Source organism: Spinacia oleracea, chromosome 1 (genome assembly GCF_020520425.1).
Source record: "Spinacia oleracea cultivar Varoflay chromosome 1, BTI_SOV_V1, whole genome shotgun sequence".
NCBI lineage: Eukaryota > Viridiplantae > Streptophyta > Magnoliopsida > Caryophyllales > Amaranthaceae > Spinacia > Spinacia oleracea.
In genome coordinates, this window is record NC_079487.1 from 11785798 (window position 1) to 11806141 (window position 20344).

The window sequence follows — 20344 nt, forward strand, 5'->3', positions numbered from 1 at the left end:
CAGTTTCTTCATTACTCATCCGAATTGAGTGATTTTTGTGTCAATTCCGCATGTAAAAGGCATTCTAAAATTTTGACAAAAATAGTATTTTTCTGCCGAACCCAGAATTCTCAAATTCGAAGCCTAACTATGACTTTTCGAAGGTTTTAGTTTTTCGAATGCAAAATTTCGTAAATTTAAGATGTTAAATTAAATATTTGCTATTCCTGTTGATAAATCTTGAATTTTTGATTGACCTACTGCATATGTTTAACAAGTTTGAATGCCTAGTCTTGTTAATTATGCAATCTAATTTGTAATTATGATTAATTTGTTGAAAATTAGAATAATTTAGAATTAATTTGATTTTCATAATTAATTGTAATTTAATTAGAAACCTATGATTAAAAACCACCATAAAAATTGTAAATTTACGATAAATTTTAAATTTTTATGACCTAGACTTGAATCCATATCAATCGGAAATCAATTGGATAATAAATTTTCGATTTTTTCGCCCTAAAATTATGAAATTAATAATATTTATTAATTTGTCATTAATTTTAAATATAAATTTTAAAATTTTATGCGATTCGTTCAAATAACTTGCACGCACGAAGCAATGGACGCTTCGTGTTACCCTTAAGGGGTGTTGTATAATGCGGGCATGCGACGACGGGCAAGGGAGCTCGTCGCCCGTGCGGCACGAATGCAATGAGCAAGGGCGTAGTGCACGAGCACAAGACAGCAGCCCTGCCTTGTGTCGTGTGCCACGAGCAATGAACGAATGGGCATGGGCGAAGGGCGAGCCAAGGCAGTCGCGTGTGGGCAGCAAGCGAGCTGCGCCACAACGCGCGCTGCCTCGCACAAGTGCGCGCAGCCTCGCGCGCAGCGAGCGCAAGCTCGCGTGCCACGAGCGCTGCGCCCAGCACTGCTCGCGCGCGCAGCGCGCGATGTCGCTCGCCCAGCGAGCGATGTCGCGCACCAGCGAGCGATGGCTCGCGCGCGCAGCGCGCGATGTCGCTCTCCCAGCGAGCGATGTCGCGCACCAGCGAGCGATGGCTCGCGCGCGCAGCGCGCGATGTCGCTCGCCCAGCGAGCGATGTCGCGCCCCAGCGAGCGATGGCTCGCCCGCACAGCGAGCGAGCCAGCGCGCCCAGCGAGCGATCTCGCGCGCGCACTGCGAGCGATAGCTCGCGTGCGATGGGGCGCTGTGCGGAGGCTTGCGATAGGACAGCAGCAGCTATGCGACGAGCGCATGGGCTGCGCGCACATGGCCAGCAATGGCTGTGTGCGTACGGCCCATGAGCGTGCAACGCGTAGGGTGTTTGCGTTACGATTAGATCGTTTTGAATGTTTAATTTGAAAATTTCAGTTCACGTAATTTTAATTAATTTTAAAATTAATAATTTGAATTAATTTCTTGGATTTTAATTTTGAATATTATAATTATAATAAATGAAATTTATTCTAATTATTTTACTAAAATTAAAATCATGAATTAATTTAAATGCGACTGAAATTAAATTAAATTTTTGGATTCAATTATAAATTTATATGAGCTTTAAATTTTAATTAAATTTGTATGTTTCCGGTTAGACTAGAAATACAATTTTATGTTTAAAATTTGTAAAGCATATGAATTTATTGGTTTGAGTGGGAGCGCTTTTTAGTCATAAACTCTTGATTAGGTCTACAAATCCTTAAGGTTAAAACAACTCGATTAGAATTAATAAGGACTGAATAATTGGTAGATTATTGGTGCCCTTGATTAATTGCTGCAAATGTTTACGTGATGCATAATGTGTTTTACTAACCAGCTATGTGGGCCATTCATGATAATGAATGGGTGAATGGTATATATTGTATATGTACTGTTTTGCAGGTTATGAAGTGACTAGTATGGCCCAAATAGGATAGAAAATATGGTCTGCGTACCATTAATTTGAATGTAATTGGTCTAAAGTACCAAAGTTATTTTTCAATTCAAATATGGTCTGCGAACCATCAAATAGTTGTAATTAGTTATAGCTTATCCTATTTGAAGAAAATGGTGCCTCCCACGGAGATTTTCAAGACGGACTTTGAAGTCAAAGCTTCAAGATGAAGTCGGGCCATACTAGATCACAAATATCTTATGCATGTTTTAAGTTATTTATTGTTTTAAATATGTCTTAAAATGCATGAGATCAAAAGCTTGATTATGTTGCATGATTAAGGATTTTAGTTCACTTAAAATCTAACCAACATAGTAAGAGCCTTAAGTTCCAAACTTAAAAATTGAGTTAAAAGGTGCCATGCCAAAATATACACTTGCTTGGATATCCTTTACATCAATCTAGTAATAGTTTTCGCTCAGCGAGGTGTTACTTATTGGTCCTAAAGGGGCAAGGTACACAAATAATTGTGAGTACATGTTAGTTTTGGTGAAACTCAACGATATAAGTAAGGAGTCCTTTTATGTCGTGGCAAATTCGATAGGTTTACCTAATAAGTTCTTAGACGTACCTATCAACCAAGAATAGTTTCTAGACTATTAGCAAAAGGCTTTTGCTTACCTAAGATGTTCTAGGATTAAGTCGACAAACTGTGCTTAGTTCTTCAATGATTTTAGGATCTTGGAATCATTTTATTCACACCTGCCGGAACACATAACTTGAATAAAATGCTTAATAAACATTGAATTATGCATGTATGCTAGAATTTAAGTTTATTAAGAGAAACTGTGAATGGTTATTTATTTGTTTATTCTTTTCAATTGTAGTTTTAATATGGCAAACAACAATCAAAACATCATCATGGGTTCTGAGCTTATGGTCAAGCTGAACCTGACAAATTTTCTTGAATGGGAAGCTAAGCTAGTTGAAATAGTCAAACTCAATGGACTTGAGTATGTACTATCACATCCCATGCCAAGCTACTATGCCAGAGACATGACCCCTGAGAGATTTTACGCCTGGGATGCGGATCTCAAAAAGGTTATGAGTCTCATGCTGAACAATATCCCTGATGATTGGGCTAGAAGGTTTGTAGCCTATGAACCTTTTACGCTCATCAAGAATCTGAGGGATATCTGTCGTGGAAGTACGGAGGACAGGGACCTGAACGTCCATGAGTTGATTGAATCAATGTCTGGGCTAAAGGTTAGTTCTCCCAACAGGTGTTATAGGATGGAGGTCCAAGAAACACATGTTCAGCTCCTTCGCACTAAACAGAGGGTAGGCGTCCCACTGAGGTTCCATGTGGATCTTATGTGTTCATATTTTGATCGCCTAAGTCTACTAGGAACACCAATAAGCGAAAGGATGGCAGTCTCTGTCTTGCTCAATTCACTACACAGTGGGTTTGGTCGCTTCAAGCAACAATACCTAAGTGAACCAAGAGAAGAAACAGTTGCAGAATTTATTCACCTTGTCAGAAAGGCTGAAATAGTACTGGACTGTGAAGCCAAAGATTTACTCAAGGCTAGAAAGAGACCATTCAAGAAAGGTGGAAAGTCCAAGGGCAATGCTAAATCAAAGCAGGACAAGTCCACATCAAGCTGTCTTTATTGTGATGGAATAGGCCATTACAAAAGAGAATGTCCAAAGCTAAAGGAAGATCAGAAGAACGGAACAGTCGTTCCATCTTCAGGTATTTTCGTTATAGACTGTATACTTGCTAATTCAACTTCTTGGGTATTAGATACAGGTTGTGGCTCACACTTATGTTCCAATCCACAGGGACTAAGAAGAAGTAGAAAGTTAAGCAAGGGTGAAGTCGACCTACGAGTGGGAAATGGAGCACGGATTGCTGCATTAGCCGTAGGAACTTACTATTTGTCGTTGCCCTCCGGGCTAGTTTTGGAACTGGAAGAATGTTTCCATGTTCCAAGTCTTACTAAAAACATCATTTCAGTTTCTTGCTTAGATGCTAAGGGATTTTCCTTTATAATAAAAGACAATAGTTGTTCGTTTTATTTTAAAGAGATGTTTTATGGATCTGCTAGATTAGTCAATGGACTTTATTTATTAGATCACGACAAACAAGTATATAACATAAATACCAAAAAGGCCAAAAAGGATGATTCAGATCTCACCTATCTGTGGCATTGTCGATTAGGCCATATAAACTTGAAACGCTTAGAAAGACTTCAAAGGGAAGGAATTCTAGAACCATTTGACTTAGAGGATTATGGTAAATGCGAATCATGTTTACTTGGCAAAATGACAAAGCAACCTTTCTCTAAAGTCGGAGAAAGAGCAAATGAACTATTGGGTTTAATCCATACAGATGTATGTGGACCAATGAGTACAAATGCTAGAGGTGGTTTCAGCTACTTTATCACTTTCACTGATGACTTCAGTAGGTATGGTTATGTCTACCTAATGAAGCATAAGTCTGAATCCTTTGACAAATTCAAGGAATTTCAGAGTGAAGTAGAGAATCAATTAGGCAAGAAGATCAAGGCACTGCGGTCTGATAGAGGCGGTGAATATCTGAGCTATGAATTTGATGACCATCTGAAAGAATGTGGAATTCTATCAGAATTGACTCCTCCTGGAACACCACAATGGAACGGTGTGTCAGAACGGAGGAACAGAACCTTGCTAGACATGGTCAGGTCAATGATGGGTCAGGCCGAACTTCCATTAGAATTTTGGGGACATGCACTAAATACAGCTGCACTCACTATAAATAGAGCTCCGTCTAAAGCTGTCGAAAAGACTCCATACGAATTATGGTTTGGAAAGCCTCCAAATGTGTCTTTTCTTAAGATTTGGGGATGTGAAGTATACGTCAAACGATTAATTTCAGACAAACTTCATCCAAAATCTGACAAATGTATCCTTGTGGGCTATCCAAAGGAAACAAAGGGGTATTACTTCTACAATACATCTGAGAACAAAGTGTTTGTTGCTCGAGATGGTGTCTTTTTGGAGAAGGATCACATTTCCAAAATGACAAGTGGGAGAAAAGTAGACCTCGAAGAAATTCGAGTCGAACAACAAACTCTAGAGAATGCTCAAGATGACATTCAGGATGAAACTCAGAGATCTTTAGAAAAATCTGGTGAGAATCATGGTCAATCTAGAAATGTTACCCCGCGTAGATCGCAAAGATATAGATCTCAACCGGAGAGGTACTTAGGTATTTTGACGAACGAGAGCTATGACGTTCTATTACTTGAAAGTGATGAACCTGCGACTTACAAGCAAGCTATGACGAGCCCTAGCTCCAAGCAATGGCAAGAAGCCATGCAATCTGAATTAGACTCCATGTCTGAAAACCAAGTATGGGATTTGGTCGATTTGCCAGATGGCTACCAAGCCATTGGAAGCAAATGGGTTTTCAAACTGAAAAAGGACAAGGATGGGAAACTTGAAGTTTTCAAAGCTAGATTGGTTGCAAAAGGTTACAGGCAAGTCCACGGTGTGGATTACGATGAAACCTTTTCACCAGTTGCAATGCTAAAGTCTATTCGAATAATGTTAGCAATCGCTGCATATTACGATTACGAAATATGGCAGATGGATGTCAAAACTGCTTTCTTAAACGGCGTTTTAACAGAAACTGTGTTTATGACACAGCCTGAAGGTTTTGAGGATCCAAAGAATGCTAAAAAGGTATGCAAGCTAAAGAAATCAATCTACGGATTGAAGCAGGCATCCAGGAGCTGGAATATACGTTTTGATGAAGCAGTCAGTGACTTTGGTTTCATCAAGAACGCGGACGAATCTTGTGTATACAAGAAGGTCAGTGGGAGCAAAATTGCTTTCCTAGTATTATATGTCGACGACATATTGCTTATCGGAAATAACATTCCTATGTTGAACTCTGTCAAGATTTGGCTTGGGAAATGTTTTTCGATGAAGGATCTAGGAGAAGCACAGTACATATTGGGCATCAAGAATTTACAGAGATAGATCTAAAAAGATGATTGGACTTAGTCAAAGCACTTATATCAATAAGGTGCTTGATAGGTTCAAGATGGCGGACTCCAAGCGAGGCTACCTACCCATGTCTCATGGAATGACTCTAAGCAAGACTCAGTGCCCAAAAACACTTGATGAGCGTAGACGAATGAGTGGGATTCCATATGCATCATTGATTGGTTCAATAATGTATGCTATGATATGTACACGCCCGGATGTTGCGTACGCACTCAGTGCTACGAGCAGATACCAGTCAGACCCAGGAGAGGCGCATTGGACTGCTGCCAAGAACATTCTGAAGTACCTGAAAAGGCACAAAGATGACTTCCTGGTCTATGGTGGAGATGATGAATTAATTGTTAAAGGCTATACGGACGCAAGTTTCCAAACCGACAAAGATGATTTCAGATCACAGTCTGGGTTTGTCTTCTGCCTCAACGGAGGAGCAGTAAGCTGGAAAAGTGCTAAGCAAAGCACCATTGCGGATTCTACAACTGAAGCGGAGTACATTGCTGCACATGAAGCAGCAAAGGAAGCTATATGGCTAAGGAAGTTCATAGGAGAACTTGGTGTAGTCCCCTCCATTAAAGGACCAATAGCCCTGTATTGTGATAATAACGGAGCTATTGCACAGGCAAAAGAGCCTAGACACCACCAGAGAGTCAAGCATGTACTTCGTAGATTTCACCTTCTACGAGAGTTCGTTGAAAGAAAAGAAGTCGAGATAAGCAAAATTGGAACTGATGACAACATATCAGATCCATTAACTAAACCTCTGCCGCAAGCGAAGCACAACTCGCACACTGCAGCTATGGGAATCAAGCATATTGGAGAATGGCTTTGATGTCTCTGTTTAATGTTTTAAAGTTTTAGAGTTTAAATCTTTGTAAAACATTATTGGTTAATCATTCACAATAAATGAAAGAAATTCATTTTTCCATTTAATTTGTGGTTTATTAAATGATGAGTCCCTTCAACTTGACGATATATTCAAGATAGACTGTCAGGACCAGTCCTGTGACTAAGAAATGTCTATCAAGTGAACTTGAATGTCAAAGGTTGAAAATGGTCCCTAATTGGAGTTTTCTATAAAATTGGACGCATAGAAAACGTTAGACGATTAGAGTGCAAGATGACTAGTAGTTCTGTTTCTTGAACTATGTGGACATGGCAATGTCATAATCATTTTGCATAGATACTTACTTTGGGAAGACTAGTATCGGACAAGACCTATGAAACTTTACTGTAAGAGATGAAAGTCTGTCATAAGTAAATTTCATTAAATTATTAGACACTAAATCCTCAATACCTGAGTGATTTGAGATTACTTGTTTGAGAACTGGTTGCTTTGACGTTGACCAACCGTCGCACCGTAAAAGGAGGCTATAAAGGCAACGCTCAGGTAATCACCTATCAAACGAAGTCTAATCTCAAGATCGCAAGATTGGGATTGTCCTCCCATAAATCGGGATGAGATGCTTAAAAGTTGTACAAGGCCACTCGGAGAGCTAGAAACTGTGAAATGCATGGCCGTGCTCGGATGAATCATAGGCTATGATTATCTGTTTATTTGATCAGTTGAACTCTGAAACCGAGGAACACCTCTGGACATAATAAGGATGACAACTCTTACCTTATGTTCAAGAGCAAGCATCAAGCGACAAAGGAATTAGGAAATGCACACTTGTCCCTAAGGACAAGTGGGAGACTGAAGGAAATAATGCCCTTGGTCCAAGTATGCATTCTATGTTAAGTCTAATAAATGCGGTTCAGTATTAATTAACAAGTTAATAATTCAGTGAGATCAAGTGAGCTGAATGCCTAGCTAGAGGCCGCTTCAGTTCAAGTGGAATTAATGATATTAATCCACAGCTTACTCTTGACTGAACCCGTAGGGTCACACAAATAGTACGTAAACGGATCAAGTATTTAATGGCATTAAATACTCCATCTATGAATATTCGGAACTGACGGATCTTGGTTTCAGTGGGAGCTAAGATCGTCACAGGCAAGAAATGAATACTCCGGAAACGATGATATTGCCGGAAACGGAAATATGGATCGTATCGGAAATATGAATATTATCCAAGTCGTAGATGTTGCCGGAAACGGAAACATGGTACGTATCGGAAAATATTATTGGAAATGGAAATTTAATCGGAAGCGTATCGTACGAATTAGCATCGGACGAGGCTTGCCGGACGAAGGCCCAGCACGAAGCCGGGGCCATCGCCCAGCAAGCATGCGCGCCACAAAGCCCAGCCAAGGCAGCGGCCAGGCCTACCGCAAGGCAGGCCCAGCGCGCGCCAAGAGGCCACGGCTGCGTGGGCCGTGCCGCGCGGGCTGCTGCTCGCACGCGCATGGGCAGCCCTTGTGGCTGCCGTGTGTGTGTGAGTTTGTGCTCATGCGTGATTCCTGAATCTACAAGAGTCAGTGTATGATTAAGTTTCTATTCCTAATTGGATAAATTAATTAAATAGAATTCATGTAGGATTCTAATTCCAATTAATTCGCATCCTACTAGGATTACGATTCCTTTTCCATAACTCTATAAATAAAGGCCTAGGGGTCATAATTTATACACAAGTTTCAAAGTATTCAAAAGTGAGTTTTTTGAGAGAAAATCAAACACACATCTTGCTCAAAAGTGCCGAAATTTTCTAGTACCTTAAGGGCGATTCTAGTTGGTCAATCTTAAGGCGGATCCGGACGTGCTGTGGACTATCTACGGAGGGACGACACTTGGAGTCCTAAAAGACTTGTTCTTGTTCGGTTCGGGCGCAGGTAGGGAGGGCACGCAACAAAGAGTATGCATCTAAATTATGCTATATGATTATGTGTAAATAATATGTTGTCCTGGGTTAATGGTTGTTTCCGCATGATCTATGTAATGTCATATGTATCATAACCTAACAGTTGTTGCCCAAGGAAAAAGACATATTTTGGGTATTGATGATGTTGTAGATGAAGATGAGTATGATGAGTATGATGACACACCTCCGTTACCAATGGTTGTTCAACCATTGCCAGAAGAGGAGGATGCAAATAATACTAATCATATGCGTACAGATCATACGGAAGGAATATGGGCTAACTAGTGAAGCTTAACTATATTAACAAACTTCCCCAAGGTTAATACAACACCTTTGAATTGTACAACCATGTCTTATTAACCATATCTAACCTACTTCTTCATATGCTAACCCCCTCGGCCCTCCTAACCCAATAAGAGAACTCAGAGTAACACACCTCATCTACATTGGGATGCAATGAAATCCCACATTTAACACTAAGTTAGATCCCCTCTCGTATGTTGTTTCATTATTCTTCATCACAAACCGACCACCAAGATACAGCCTAATATTAATCGGCTCCATTAACTTATACCAACTTACCAATTAAGTGCAATCTACATTTATCCTACCATGCATTAAACCTGATTCATACAACATACAACATACAACAACAAAAACTAACTTCAATGTCAAGATTTATGCAACAAATTTCCAACATTTACACAACACTTGAACAAATTTCAATTTAGGTTTCAACTACCCAAGCAAGTACGTAGTGCGTGTATTGTGTATACTATAAACATCAATTAATTAAACGAGCTACTACAATTCAATTAATTCATCTAATCAAGATTAATTCGTATTATAGTAGCAAAGGACACGCCTATTACCCGTCCCCAGTAAATAATACAATTAACCCCTAATTTTTTAAATTAAACACACAAATTAGGGTTTAAAAATTGAAAATTACATGGGTATGTTTTTGTATTTGTCTTTAATTGGTCACCCCCTTTCCTTGTTGATGAAGTCGTCTCATGTTAGTTACTAGTGATTGCATGTTCATATTGATCATGGAGAATACGTCCACTTACTTACCCTTGTCTACATATTAATTGTGTCGACGTGTAGTGTCATAAGAATAAATTAGTACGTGGAAACAAATAATTTTCATTTTGATGAGTGCTTAAATGTAACGAATATTCTAAGTCCATCGGATCAACGACGGTGGTATTGATTTCCTATATATAATTCTTCAAAAACAAGTTCATATACTTAAAATAATTAATTCTCAACTTGAACATCTATCAGCTGGCAATAACGTAGCATGCATGATTTGAGGCGCCTTTCTTTCGATTTAGTATCAGTAATAAAGGACTTTGTTATAGCTGGTCAATTTCTAATAAACCCAATTTAACAGCATGATCAGGTCATTAACCTTGATTTAGAAAAAAAAACTAGTACTCACACTACAAGAAATTGTACTATTAACGACGGGAAATCCCGTCGCGAAAGGCCAATAATCGTTGATTAACGACGGGATTTCCTGTCCCGAACCCGTCACAAAAGGGGGCCGTCGTTAATAGAAATCCCGTCGTAAATCCGTCGTAAACCCGTCGTAAAAGACATTTGCGACGGTTATTCCCGTTATCGTTTGGTTGTTAGCCCCGTCGCAAAAGGCTTTTACGACGGGATTTTTGACCCGTCGTAATTAGATTGTTGTTAAAGATACAAATTCTTGTAGTGTCAATTTGTTGAGGATAATATAAAATACTGGTGTCTTTGGCAATTGGCATACATAACACGGAGTACTACGTATGTATGAAAGTGATAATGTGATTGAACAATTTGCATCAAGGGGGAAGTTGCATGTGACGATATATCCACCAGGCTTGGACACTTTATAAAATTTTACGTTAGGGTAAATTTTTCGACAATGTGTCATATACAAACTGGAGCGATCCCCAGGTCCACCAAGCTCATTTGCGTGCTAAATCAACGGTAGAGAACGACGTCATTCTTTATGTATCTTTTGGAGCTTGATTAGTTTTCTTTTTCTTTTTTTTTAAAAAAAATCTTAATTTCTTAGTAGACTAATTCTATGTCAAAAAAAAAGAAGGTAAACTTCGTTTCGATCTGGCCCCTCTATCATAAAATATATGTAAAATACGATCCAAGTGGATGTTTAGGCATTGAATAATTTAATTGTATTATTATAAAAGGTATACGTCATTAGGTTACGTGATACACTGATCGAATTTGAAGTTTACTATAAAAAGCTAACTGATTTAAACTATGAAGTAATCAGACAAAATATTTGATAAAAGCAAATTACATGATGAATACAAAGAAATATGTTGAAGTTCTGCTATTCTTGGTTACAATTATATTTATGATGGTGACAATGGGTACGGCCCAAATTGAGAATTTCGCATGCACGGAATTGGGAAATTTGTGTACATTTGGTGGGTGTTGTCAACCCTTCTCTTGCAGCGGATGGGTTTTTGGTCATTGCCAATAAGTTTATGCAAGTCGGCCGGTCTATTAAAGGTGGGTAGATTTATCAAATATTGATATCAAAAATTAATATGTTGAACTAATAATGATGAAATGAGAGTTTCATACTTGTAGTATAAGCATTTCCTAATTCTATTATTCTGATTCTATCATACTATTATCGGCTGAATATGAAACAACTATCCACTTTTGATAGGTGGATTTCTATTTTATTTTTTGTTTAAAGGTAAGAAGAAATATATTACTTTAAGAGCCCCTTTGGTCGAGGGTCACTCCTATATTATGTTATTGTCTTGTACTATATTGTACTAGTCTTATATGGACGCGATGCCTGCGAGAAAATATCAGAACTTTAAGTTGTTTTATTGCAACTAATTACCAAAAATAATATGCCACAAAATTTATTCACAAAGTTCATCAAAATATTGCCATTCAAATATTTGGGGGTCCCTATATGCTCTAAGAAGATCTCTGTGGCTCAGTGTGCTCATTTGGTGGATAAGATGATCACTAGGATAAAAATTTGGAGTTCTAGGAATTTATCCTATACAGCAAGAATGCATCTTGTTAATTCAGTTTTACTAAGTTTGCACATGTATTGGGCACAAATTTATGTGCTTCTAAAGGGTGTTCTTCAAGATATAGTGAAGATCCGCAGAGCCTTCCTATGGAGTGGCCATGCTTTCATTCATAAACCAAGCAACATATAGCTTGGGATAAAGTTTGTAGTGACAAGCACACTGGGGGTTGGGGTTTAGAGATGTTCAGAAGTGGAATATTGCCTTTATGGGGAAATATGTTTGGGCTTTAGTCAAGAAGCAGGATAATCTGTGGATTAGGGGGATTAATTCAGTCTACTTAAAGGATGGGGATTGGTGGGAGTATCAGCCTGGTTCTACTGCTAGCTGGTACTGGAAACAAGTGTGCAATACAAAGGAGCAGCTAAAACAGTTTTTTACTTGTGCAGATTTTGAGAACATGCCTCATTATTCAGTGAAACAAGTGTATGAGAAACTCCTAGGGGACAAGCCAAGGGTGCATTGGGATAAAATGGTGTGGAATAGGCTGAATGTTCCAAAACATAGATTCATTTGCTGGTTGGCTGTTCATTCAAAGCTTCAGACTACAGACAAACTAGCAAAGATTGGCATTAGTCAATCTGCTAGTTGCTTGATTTGTGGCTTGGATGATGAGACTCATCAGCATCTCTTCTTTCAGTGCCAGTATAGTAAGCAAATTATTATAGCAGTCCATCAGTGGATAGGTTTCTCTATTCATGGCAATTTGGTTCAGTTAGTCAGAAAAGCTGGACAAAGTAAAGCTTCAAAGTTCAGGAAGCATGTGTATTTTGCAGCTGTTGGTGCTGCTGTCTACCTGATCTGGAGGTGTAGAAACACAAGTTTTTGGGATAATTCCATTCCCACTGTCAGTCAGAGTATGAAGGATTTGAAGCAAATGGCCAAGAGCGGAATTCAGGTAGTTCTGCCAAAATATGTAAGCAAGAGAGATAGTGAATGGTTCACAAACTTGTAATAGCCTTTTAGGCATTCTGGTTGTGTATTAGAGCTTGTTTAGCTTTGTGTTTGCTGATTTCAAGGGCATAGAGTACAACCTAGTTGGTTTGTATGACTTGGAATTGGCTTAAGTTGTAATTGTTTGATCCAATTAATATATTTCTCTCTTGCTTAGCAAAAAAAATGTTCATCAAAATAAAAATTATATATTGTCCCTAATTTTTTTGGTAAGATAAAGAACTTTATTACCAAAATGTAGAAAATAATCAAAATACAACCACAGAAGTAACAAATACCAATTAAGTGAGCACAGCCGCCCCCTCAAGAAAACAAATAACAAAGCAACAGATTAGCATCCAGTCTGCGTAGTATAGCATTTGGGGCAGGAAAAGCCTCAGAGAACCAAGTGGGGTTGTACCAACGGCGAAAAACTGCCAGTTTTGCTTGAGTACATATGACCAGGAGGAAAGGATTCCAAATGTTCACAGTCATTATCTAAACCTTTCACCTCTGATATGATGAGATCCAAACTGAATCTCAATACCAACAAAAAGCTCGAATACATCAGTGCATATTACTACCGGATGAATGAAAAAACTATATTTATCGAATTAAAAAAGGAGAGAAAACAATGCATTACCATTAGAGACCCCAAGCAATATAAAGGGATGTAATATCAATAGCATCGCGAGCTGCAATATAATTGTTGTCTCGTGTGTCCAACAACACAAAAGAGAACACTCCATCCAACATATAAATGAAGTTTTCTCGATGCTCCTCGTACTGATTACATTGGCGAAAAATAAGCAAGTTGTGAAAGTACTTAATAGGATCATTATTATATCATATTCATGCAAAAGAAGGAACATAATTGTGAAGCAAATATGTACTGCTTCTTAGAATCCCATATGAACGCAATGATAATAAACCTAGCACCTCCATCACCAAGTGTGTATTATGCATTGTTTTCCATTACCTTTCACACCAAAGCCTCAAAATTATAACAAATACGAAGTACTACACATTATATAAAAGAAGTTACTACATGACTCACCCATCAAACATCGTACATAAAATTTACAGAAACAAACTCCTTGCTAAATTCACTGAGAAGTACGAAATTAACTCATTCATTATTACAAACAAATGTGATCAATTGAACAAAAAAAAATTACACAAACACACTCTTCATTCCCTTAATTCATGAAATGGAAATCGCCAAGGAGGCAATGGAGTATGATGCTTTAACTACAAAATGTTACCTTTCATTTCTTTTATTTGTACCCAAAAATAATGGAAGCCTAAACTTCCATATTTAAATTTGAAACCTCTAAACTTGAACAGTTCTACCAGAATTGGTTACACCATTTTTGTTTATCTTATATGGACCTTTTTACAATAATTTTTCAATAAACTTATAGTATTACTGAAACAATTAATTAATCATGGAAGTATTAAGGGCATTAAGAGATGGAGGACGGTGAAGAACAACAGTATGACTATGCGAATTTCCTTCAACCAGCACCTGCTAAGATAACCGAATAACCAAAAAAAACTATTATGAAATGTAATTAATTGATGAACTAATCCATATTAAGAAAAATTTAAATCATAATATTTAAAGTATAAACAATACCCATTATATTTGAACACATTCGTAAAATATTAAACGATGTTTTTTACAGAAATTTGTGCGATGTAAATCAAATCCTCTACAAATTAATCAAAAATGACAAAAAATACCCAGAAATATAATTAAAATAATTGCAATAATTGCAATAAAAAATACAAAAAAGTAAATCAAATCTATGCAAATTAATCTTTTCTTGAAATTTAAATCATCCCCACAACCAAATTCAACAAATAGAAAACCTTAGAAATCTAATTGAAGATTATTGCAAAATTTCCTGAACTTTTATATCAAATCATCTACAAGAAATCCCCAAATAATCAGATGAAGAAATTGCGAATCACATAGCCAATTAGAAATGAAGGAGAATAATTCCAAAATCACAAATTGGCAAATGATTGTAGTCGCAAATTGGCAAATATGAAATTGCAAATCACATAGCCAATTAGAAGGTCGGTGAGAAAAAGACAGAAGAGAGAGAGAAGGAAAAACCTAAAGTGAAAGGACCAGGCTGAGGCCGGGATGAAGATCGAGGGCTATGGCGCCCATGGCAGTGCCTTCACAGCGGCGACCAGCTCTCTCTCACACTGATGTTGATGCGGCGGTGGCTGCGACGTATACAATATTTCTTCAACCGGCATTTATTAAGCCAAGAAGTAGAAGAGATAAACCACCAAAGAGAGAAGTTGAAAGAGACGGTGAAGCACCACCAGCGTGCACCGGGGTAGGAGCGGAAAAGTTCTCAATACTAAGAGAGATTGCCGGAGCCGGCCCTGGGGCGTAATGAGAGTGATGATGACCTTTGGTGGCAGAAACCACCACGATCATGGCAAGAAGAGTGAAGACGGCGCCGGATGTTTCCTTTCTCTCTCCAATGCACGTTTTCATTTTCTCTTTTAATTTAGGGTTTTCGATTTGCAATTAGGTTTCAAAGGGGAACGAAATGGGAAGATGTGGGGGTAATGTTGTCAATTCTAAGGGGGACACCAAAAGTGTATTTACCAAATTAGCTTAAGATCCTCCCTTATGTAATAGGGATTTTGTATATAGTATATATGTTGTTTTGAATTTAATAAAATGTATGTGTGTGACAATATTTTTCGATCTCACCGTGATTGAGCTCATTGTTGATATTAATACTTTGCTTTTCATCCTCTAAATAAGATTTGTCTACTGTAATACATGTAATTCATATACTCCTCCACTTTTATTTTTTAATGTATCCACTTCTACTTTATTATTTTTGTCAATTATTTTTTACCTAGTAATTATTCATTTTCTCATAATTATTACACATTTTTGTTATATCTCTCCTACTTTATCCACTGTTCCGGTGTTGAAACAATGGGCTTCGAATGAAGGCCCTTTTGATTGTGTTGAAGATCTTGCTAGCTTGAATGAGTTGTGTCCAAATACACCTGCACAATAACAAGGTTACTGGCCTCGGGGGTGTTTCCGACGAATGCCCCTCCGATGCCTAAGTAAGAACGATGCTCGGTTTTCTAGAGAGAAGTTCTCTAGAGAGTAGTCTTAAGGCGGTAAATTGGACGTACCTTGAGGTGTGAGCCTTGGCGGCTTATTTATAGTGTTTGTGTAGTAAATGCTAATAGGTCATTTATTACTAGTGGGCCTTGGGCCTTTGTTGGTGGCTGATCAGCCATGTTGAATAGAAGTGGGTTTGATGTTGTTGTGTGGAGCCATTGGGCTTTGGACTTAGTGGCCCAATTTGCTGAAGCTCTCTTCGGTCGTTGGCTTATCTTGCGTACCCTTTTCTTTCTAGGCCAACTATTGGAGCTCCTTTGCTGCTGAGTGTCAATATCATGACGAGAGGCGGCTCCGAAAGTTTGAGGAGATATATGCTCGGGATGTCCCCAACCTCGAACGATCGGCGAGCTTCCTCATTTCCGAGCTTGCGAAGGCGAAGCAGATGGTTGTTGAGTTCACCCAAGAGGGGGGGGGGGTTCGCTGTCGAGAAGATCGGGAAAGAGGTTGCATTTTGACCTTCCAAGTGCAGGCTGATTCTCTCAAGTACAAAGAGTTTGAGAGGAAGAGTGCCGAGGAGAAGGCCAACCTCGAGGCCAAGCTTCAGGAGAAGGATACCACTATCGTGGGCCTTCGGGAAAGTGCTCAGAAATTTCAAGCGTCCCTTGAGCGGATTCCTGTGCTGGAGCTTGATGTTGATTTGCTAAAGGCCAAGGTTCGCAAGCTTGAGCAGGAGAAGGCTCAGATGTATACTGCCGAGCAATGTCGCAATCAATACTGGGAGGGGATCCTCGGCGCTCGTCGCATGTTTGCTAAGAACATGTCGGACTTCAAATGGGCTGAAAATGTACCCAAGTGGCTCGAGGCCGAGGATAACCTGTTGGGATGCCAAACCGATATAGATGGCGCTTCTATGGAGCGTGAGGAAGCTGCCAAGGAGCAGAAAGCTCGGAAGGTTGACTTGGAAGGCGATACCACTGTGGGTGCTTCTTCGCAGGCTACTCCGCAGGGACTTGCTGGTGATGTCCCTTAGCAACTCGGGCAATCGTCTTCTTCAGAGTCGGTCGGTTCCAGTTGAGGGCCTCCGAACTTGTGCTTGACTTTCTTCCCTTTTGCCTCGCCGCTGCCTAGTACTTTTAATAATTCCTTTTTGCTTTCCTTGTACTTCGGTAGGCCGAAATCATCTGTTGATGGCTGCCGATTTTTAGCTTTATGGTCATTTTGCTTTTAATTTTTGAGGATTTCTCGGATTGTGCCGAGTTTAGTTGATTGATGTAATCGTACTTTGTTCCCCCAAATATTGAATGAAAAATGACCTCGCTGTGTTGTCTGATCGTTTTGCCTTCGTTTAATTTCTTGGAGTTTCGAAGCTTTCAGCTTTACTGAGCTTCCTTGACTCCGAGAGTTTGCTTAGCCAAGCTCGGAGCTTGCCTTCGTTTTTTAGTTCTTCAGATCCGTAGATCTGTTAAGAGTTATTTTGTTTCCGAGCTCTTTAAATCCGTAGATCTGCTAAGAGTTATTTTGTTTCTGAGCTCTTTAAATCCGTAGATCTGCTAAGAGACTCATTTTATTTCTGTGCTCTTTAAATCCGTAGATCTGCAAAGAGACTCATTTTATTTTCGAGCTCTTCAGATCCGTCGATCTGCTAAGAGGTTCGAATTGTTCTTCCGGTTTCTTGTGGTTCGGAAACCTGGGCAAGAAACCGCTAGTCGGACTCTCAGTTATGACTTCGGCGATCCGTGGATCTGAGCCGAAGCCTTTATAACTTGATTCGAGCGACTGTTTGTTGGGAACAAAGTTTTCCGAGGTATCGCAAATCCGGGGATTTTGGACGATACCGCAGGACATAGGTTATCTTAAGTTAGATATTTCTTGAATTTTTGTCCAAGGAATGGTTAACTCGGATTAATTATTAGCTTCGGATTGATCAGATCCGAGGCTGCATGCATATAAAATAGAAAGACAATGAAGTAAAATAGAGAGATAAGTTTAATAAAACACATGGTGCCAAGGGCTTTCCTCTTCTCATTAAACAACTTACTTGGATTACAGATAGAGTAAGGTCATACAAAGCATTTCTTGAGAACATCGGCATTCCAATGGTTCTTCAAGATTGTTCCATCTAACTGTTTAAGCATAAAAGTGTCAGCCCTCTTTTCAGAGTGGATGATGTATGGTCCTTCCCAGGTGGATGAGAGTTTCCCATGGATCCTCCCTTTCTGAACTGCGGCGGCGTTTCTGAGTACTAGATCGCCAACCTTCAGAGGTCTAGCGTTGACTCTTCGGTTGTAATGCTTGCTGACCCTTTGTAAGTAGGAAGCGTTGAGAGTTCGGGCGTCGTTCCGGGCTTCATCCAGTAGATCAAGAGCTTCGGACAGGAGTTGGTCGTTGCTTTCTCCATGGACTCCATCATACTTGTTGTATGCCTGGATCCTCAAGCTTTCTGTTCCGATCTCTACAGGGATGACAGCCTCGGAACCGTATACCAGGTGGAAAGGTGTTTGTCCAGTGGCCTCTTTCTCAGTGGTCCGAAGGGACCAGAGTGTTCCAGGAAGCTCTTCCAGCCATTTGCTCTTCTCGTCCTTAACTCTCTTCTTGAGTGCGTTGAGGATGAGTTTGTTTGCGGCTTCGGCATGACCGTTTCTTTGAGGGTGGCAAACTGCTGAGTAAGCTAGGTGGATACCGAACTGCTTGCACCACTTTTGCAGCGGTGTGTTGTCAAATTGTTTTCCATGGTCGAAGACCATCAGCCTCGGTAGGCTGAACCTTGTGATGATGTTCTGCCAGATGAATTTGCGGACTTGTGGCTCAGTGATGGAAGAAACTACTTCGGCTTCGATCCACTTGCTGAAATAGTCGACTCCTACAATCAACCACTTCTTCTGGTTCAAAGCCGAGGGGAAGGGACCAATGATGTCCAACCCCCATTGTGTGAATGGCAAGGGATAGAGCGTTGATTGTAAGGTCTGAGCTGGTTGGTGGATAGCCGGTGTGAATTTCTGGCATTTCTCACACTTCCTCGTCATCTGTTTTGCTTCGGAAACCATGGTGGGCCACCAATATCCAGCCCGAAGGGCCTTGTGTGCCAATGCCCTGCCTCCGATGTGATTTCCTCATATGCCGAGGTGGATTTCCCTTAGGATGTAGTCAGCATCGGTTGGACCTACACATTTCAGCAGTGAGGCAGAGAATGATTTCCTCATGAGCTCTCCGTTGGCATCGATGATGAACCATTTGTTGAATCTTTTCAGCTTTCTCGCTTGTAGCTTGTCTTCGGGAAGTTCTCCCCTCTCCTTGTATGTTATTACTGCGTCCATCTAGCTCGGCTCGGTACGTAAATTGCATACTGTGAGGGGTGGCAAATCAATGCTCCTTTCTTGGTGAACTTCCACATGGACCCACCTGTTAGGCCGATGAGCGTTGAGCTTGCGAGTTTTGACAGCGCGTCGGCTTGTGTATTCTATCCTCGGGGAATGAGGATGACTTTGAAGGATCTTAACTTTGACGTTAAGGATTTAATTTTTGCTAGGTAAGATGTCATGCTGGGCCATTTGGCCTCATACTCCCCTCAGATTTGGTTGGCTACAAGCTGTGAATCAGTCTTGAGACAAACATGTTTGGCTTCCATGGATAAACAAAGTTCTATCCCTGCGATTGCAGCCTCATATTTGGCCTCATTGTTGGTTGCTTTGAAGCCAAACTTCAGGGCATACTCTATGATTTTCCTTGTTGGGGGGATCAGTACAACTCCGGCTCCCGAGCCATTTACTGTGGAGGATCCATCAGTGAAGACCTCCCAAGTGCTCTTTGTATCATCCAATACCTCTTGGTATGAGCATTCGGCCAAGTAGTCAGTGAGTGCTTGTGCCTTGATGGCTTTCCTCGGCTGGTACTTGATGCCGAACTCTGATAGCTCGAAGGCCCACGCAGCCAATCTTCGCGACCTCTCTATTTTGTCAAGTACTTTTTCGAGCGGTTGGCCAGTTAATACTACGATCTAATGAGAGTCGAAGTATGGTCTCAGCTTTCTTGCAGCCACCACCACTGCATATGCCACTTTCTCGATGAGTGGGTACCGAGTTTCGGCACCTGTTAGCGTTCGGCTGGTGAAGTAGATTGGCTGTTGCTTTTTCTCCTCTTCCCGAAGGAGTACTGCGCTCACGGTCCCGGGGCTGACTGCGACGTATAAGTACAGGGTTTCCCCCTCTTTTGGCCTGGCCAATGTCGGCAGTTGGGCCAAGTGAGCCTTGAGCTGTAAAACGCATTGTTTTTCTCTTGTTCCCATATCAGCTCGAGGTGCACCTTCCTCGGGACACCCTTTTTCTTGACGGGTTTTGCTTCTCCTCCGGGGAGGGTCTTTGGCTTTAGAGATTTGAAGAAAGGAGCTCCCTTGTCCGAGGCTTTCGATATGAATCTCGACAGTGCGGCTATCCTGCCAGTTAGCCTCTGCACATCTCTCTTTGTCCTCGGCTCGGGCAAATCTAATGCTGCTTGGACTTTGTCCGGGTTCGCGTC

General features: G+C 40.3%; 1 protein-coding gene across 1 annotated transcript; it reads left to right on the top strand.

Annotated features, from left to right (window-relative positions):
* The first annotated feature begins 11007 nt into the window (after positions 1 to 11007).
* Positions 11008 to 12781, top strand: LOC110791770 (uncharacterized). The gene is made up of 2 exons (XM_021996534.2): positions 11008 to 11236; positions 12171 to 12781. Exons 1-2 carry the CDS (start codon positions 11212 to 11214, stop codon positions 12734 to 12736), a joined length of 591 nt encoding a protein of 196 aa, XP_021852226.2. The 5' UTR covers positions 11008 to 11211; the 3' UTR covers positions 12737 to 12781.
* The last annotated feature ends 7563 nt before the right edge of the window (positions 12782 to 20344 follow it).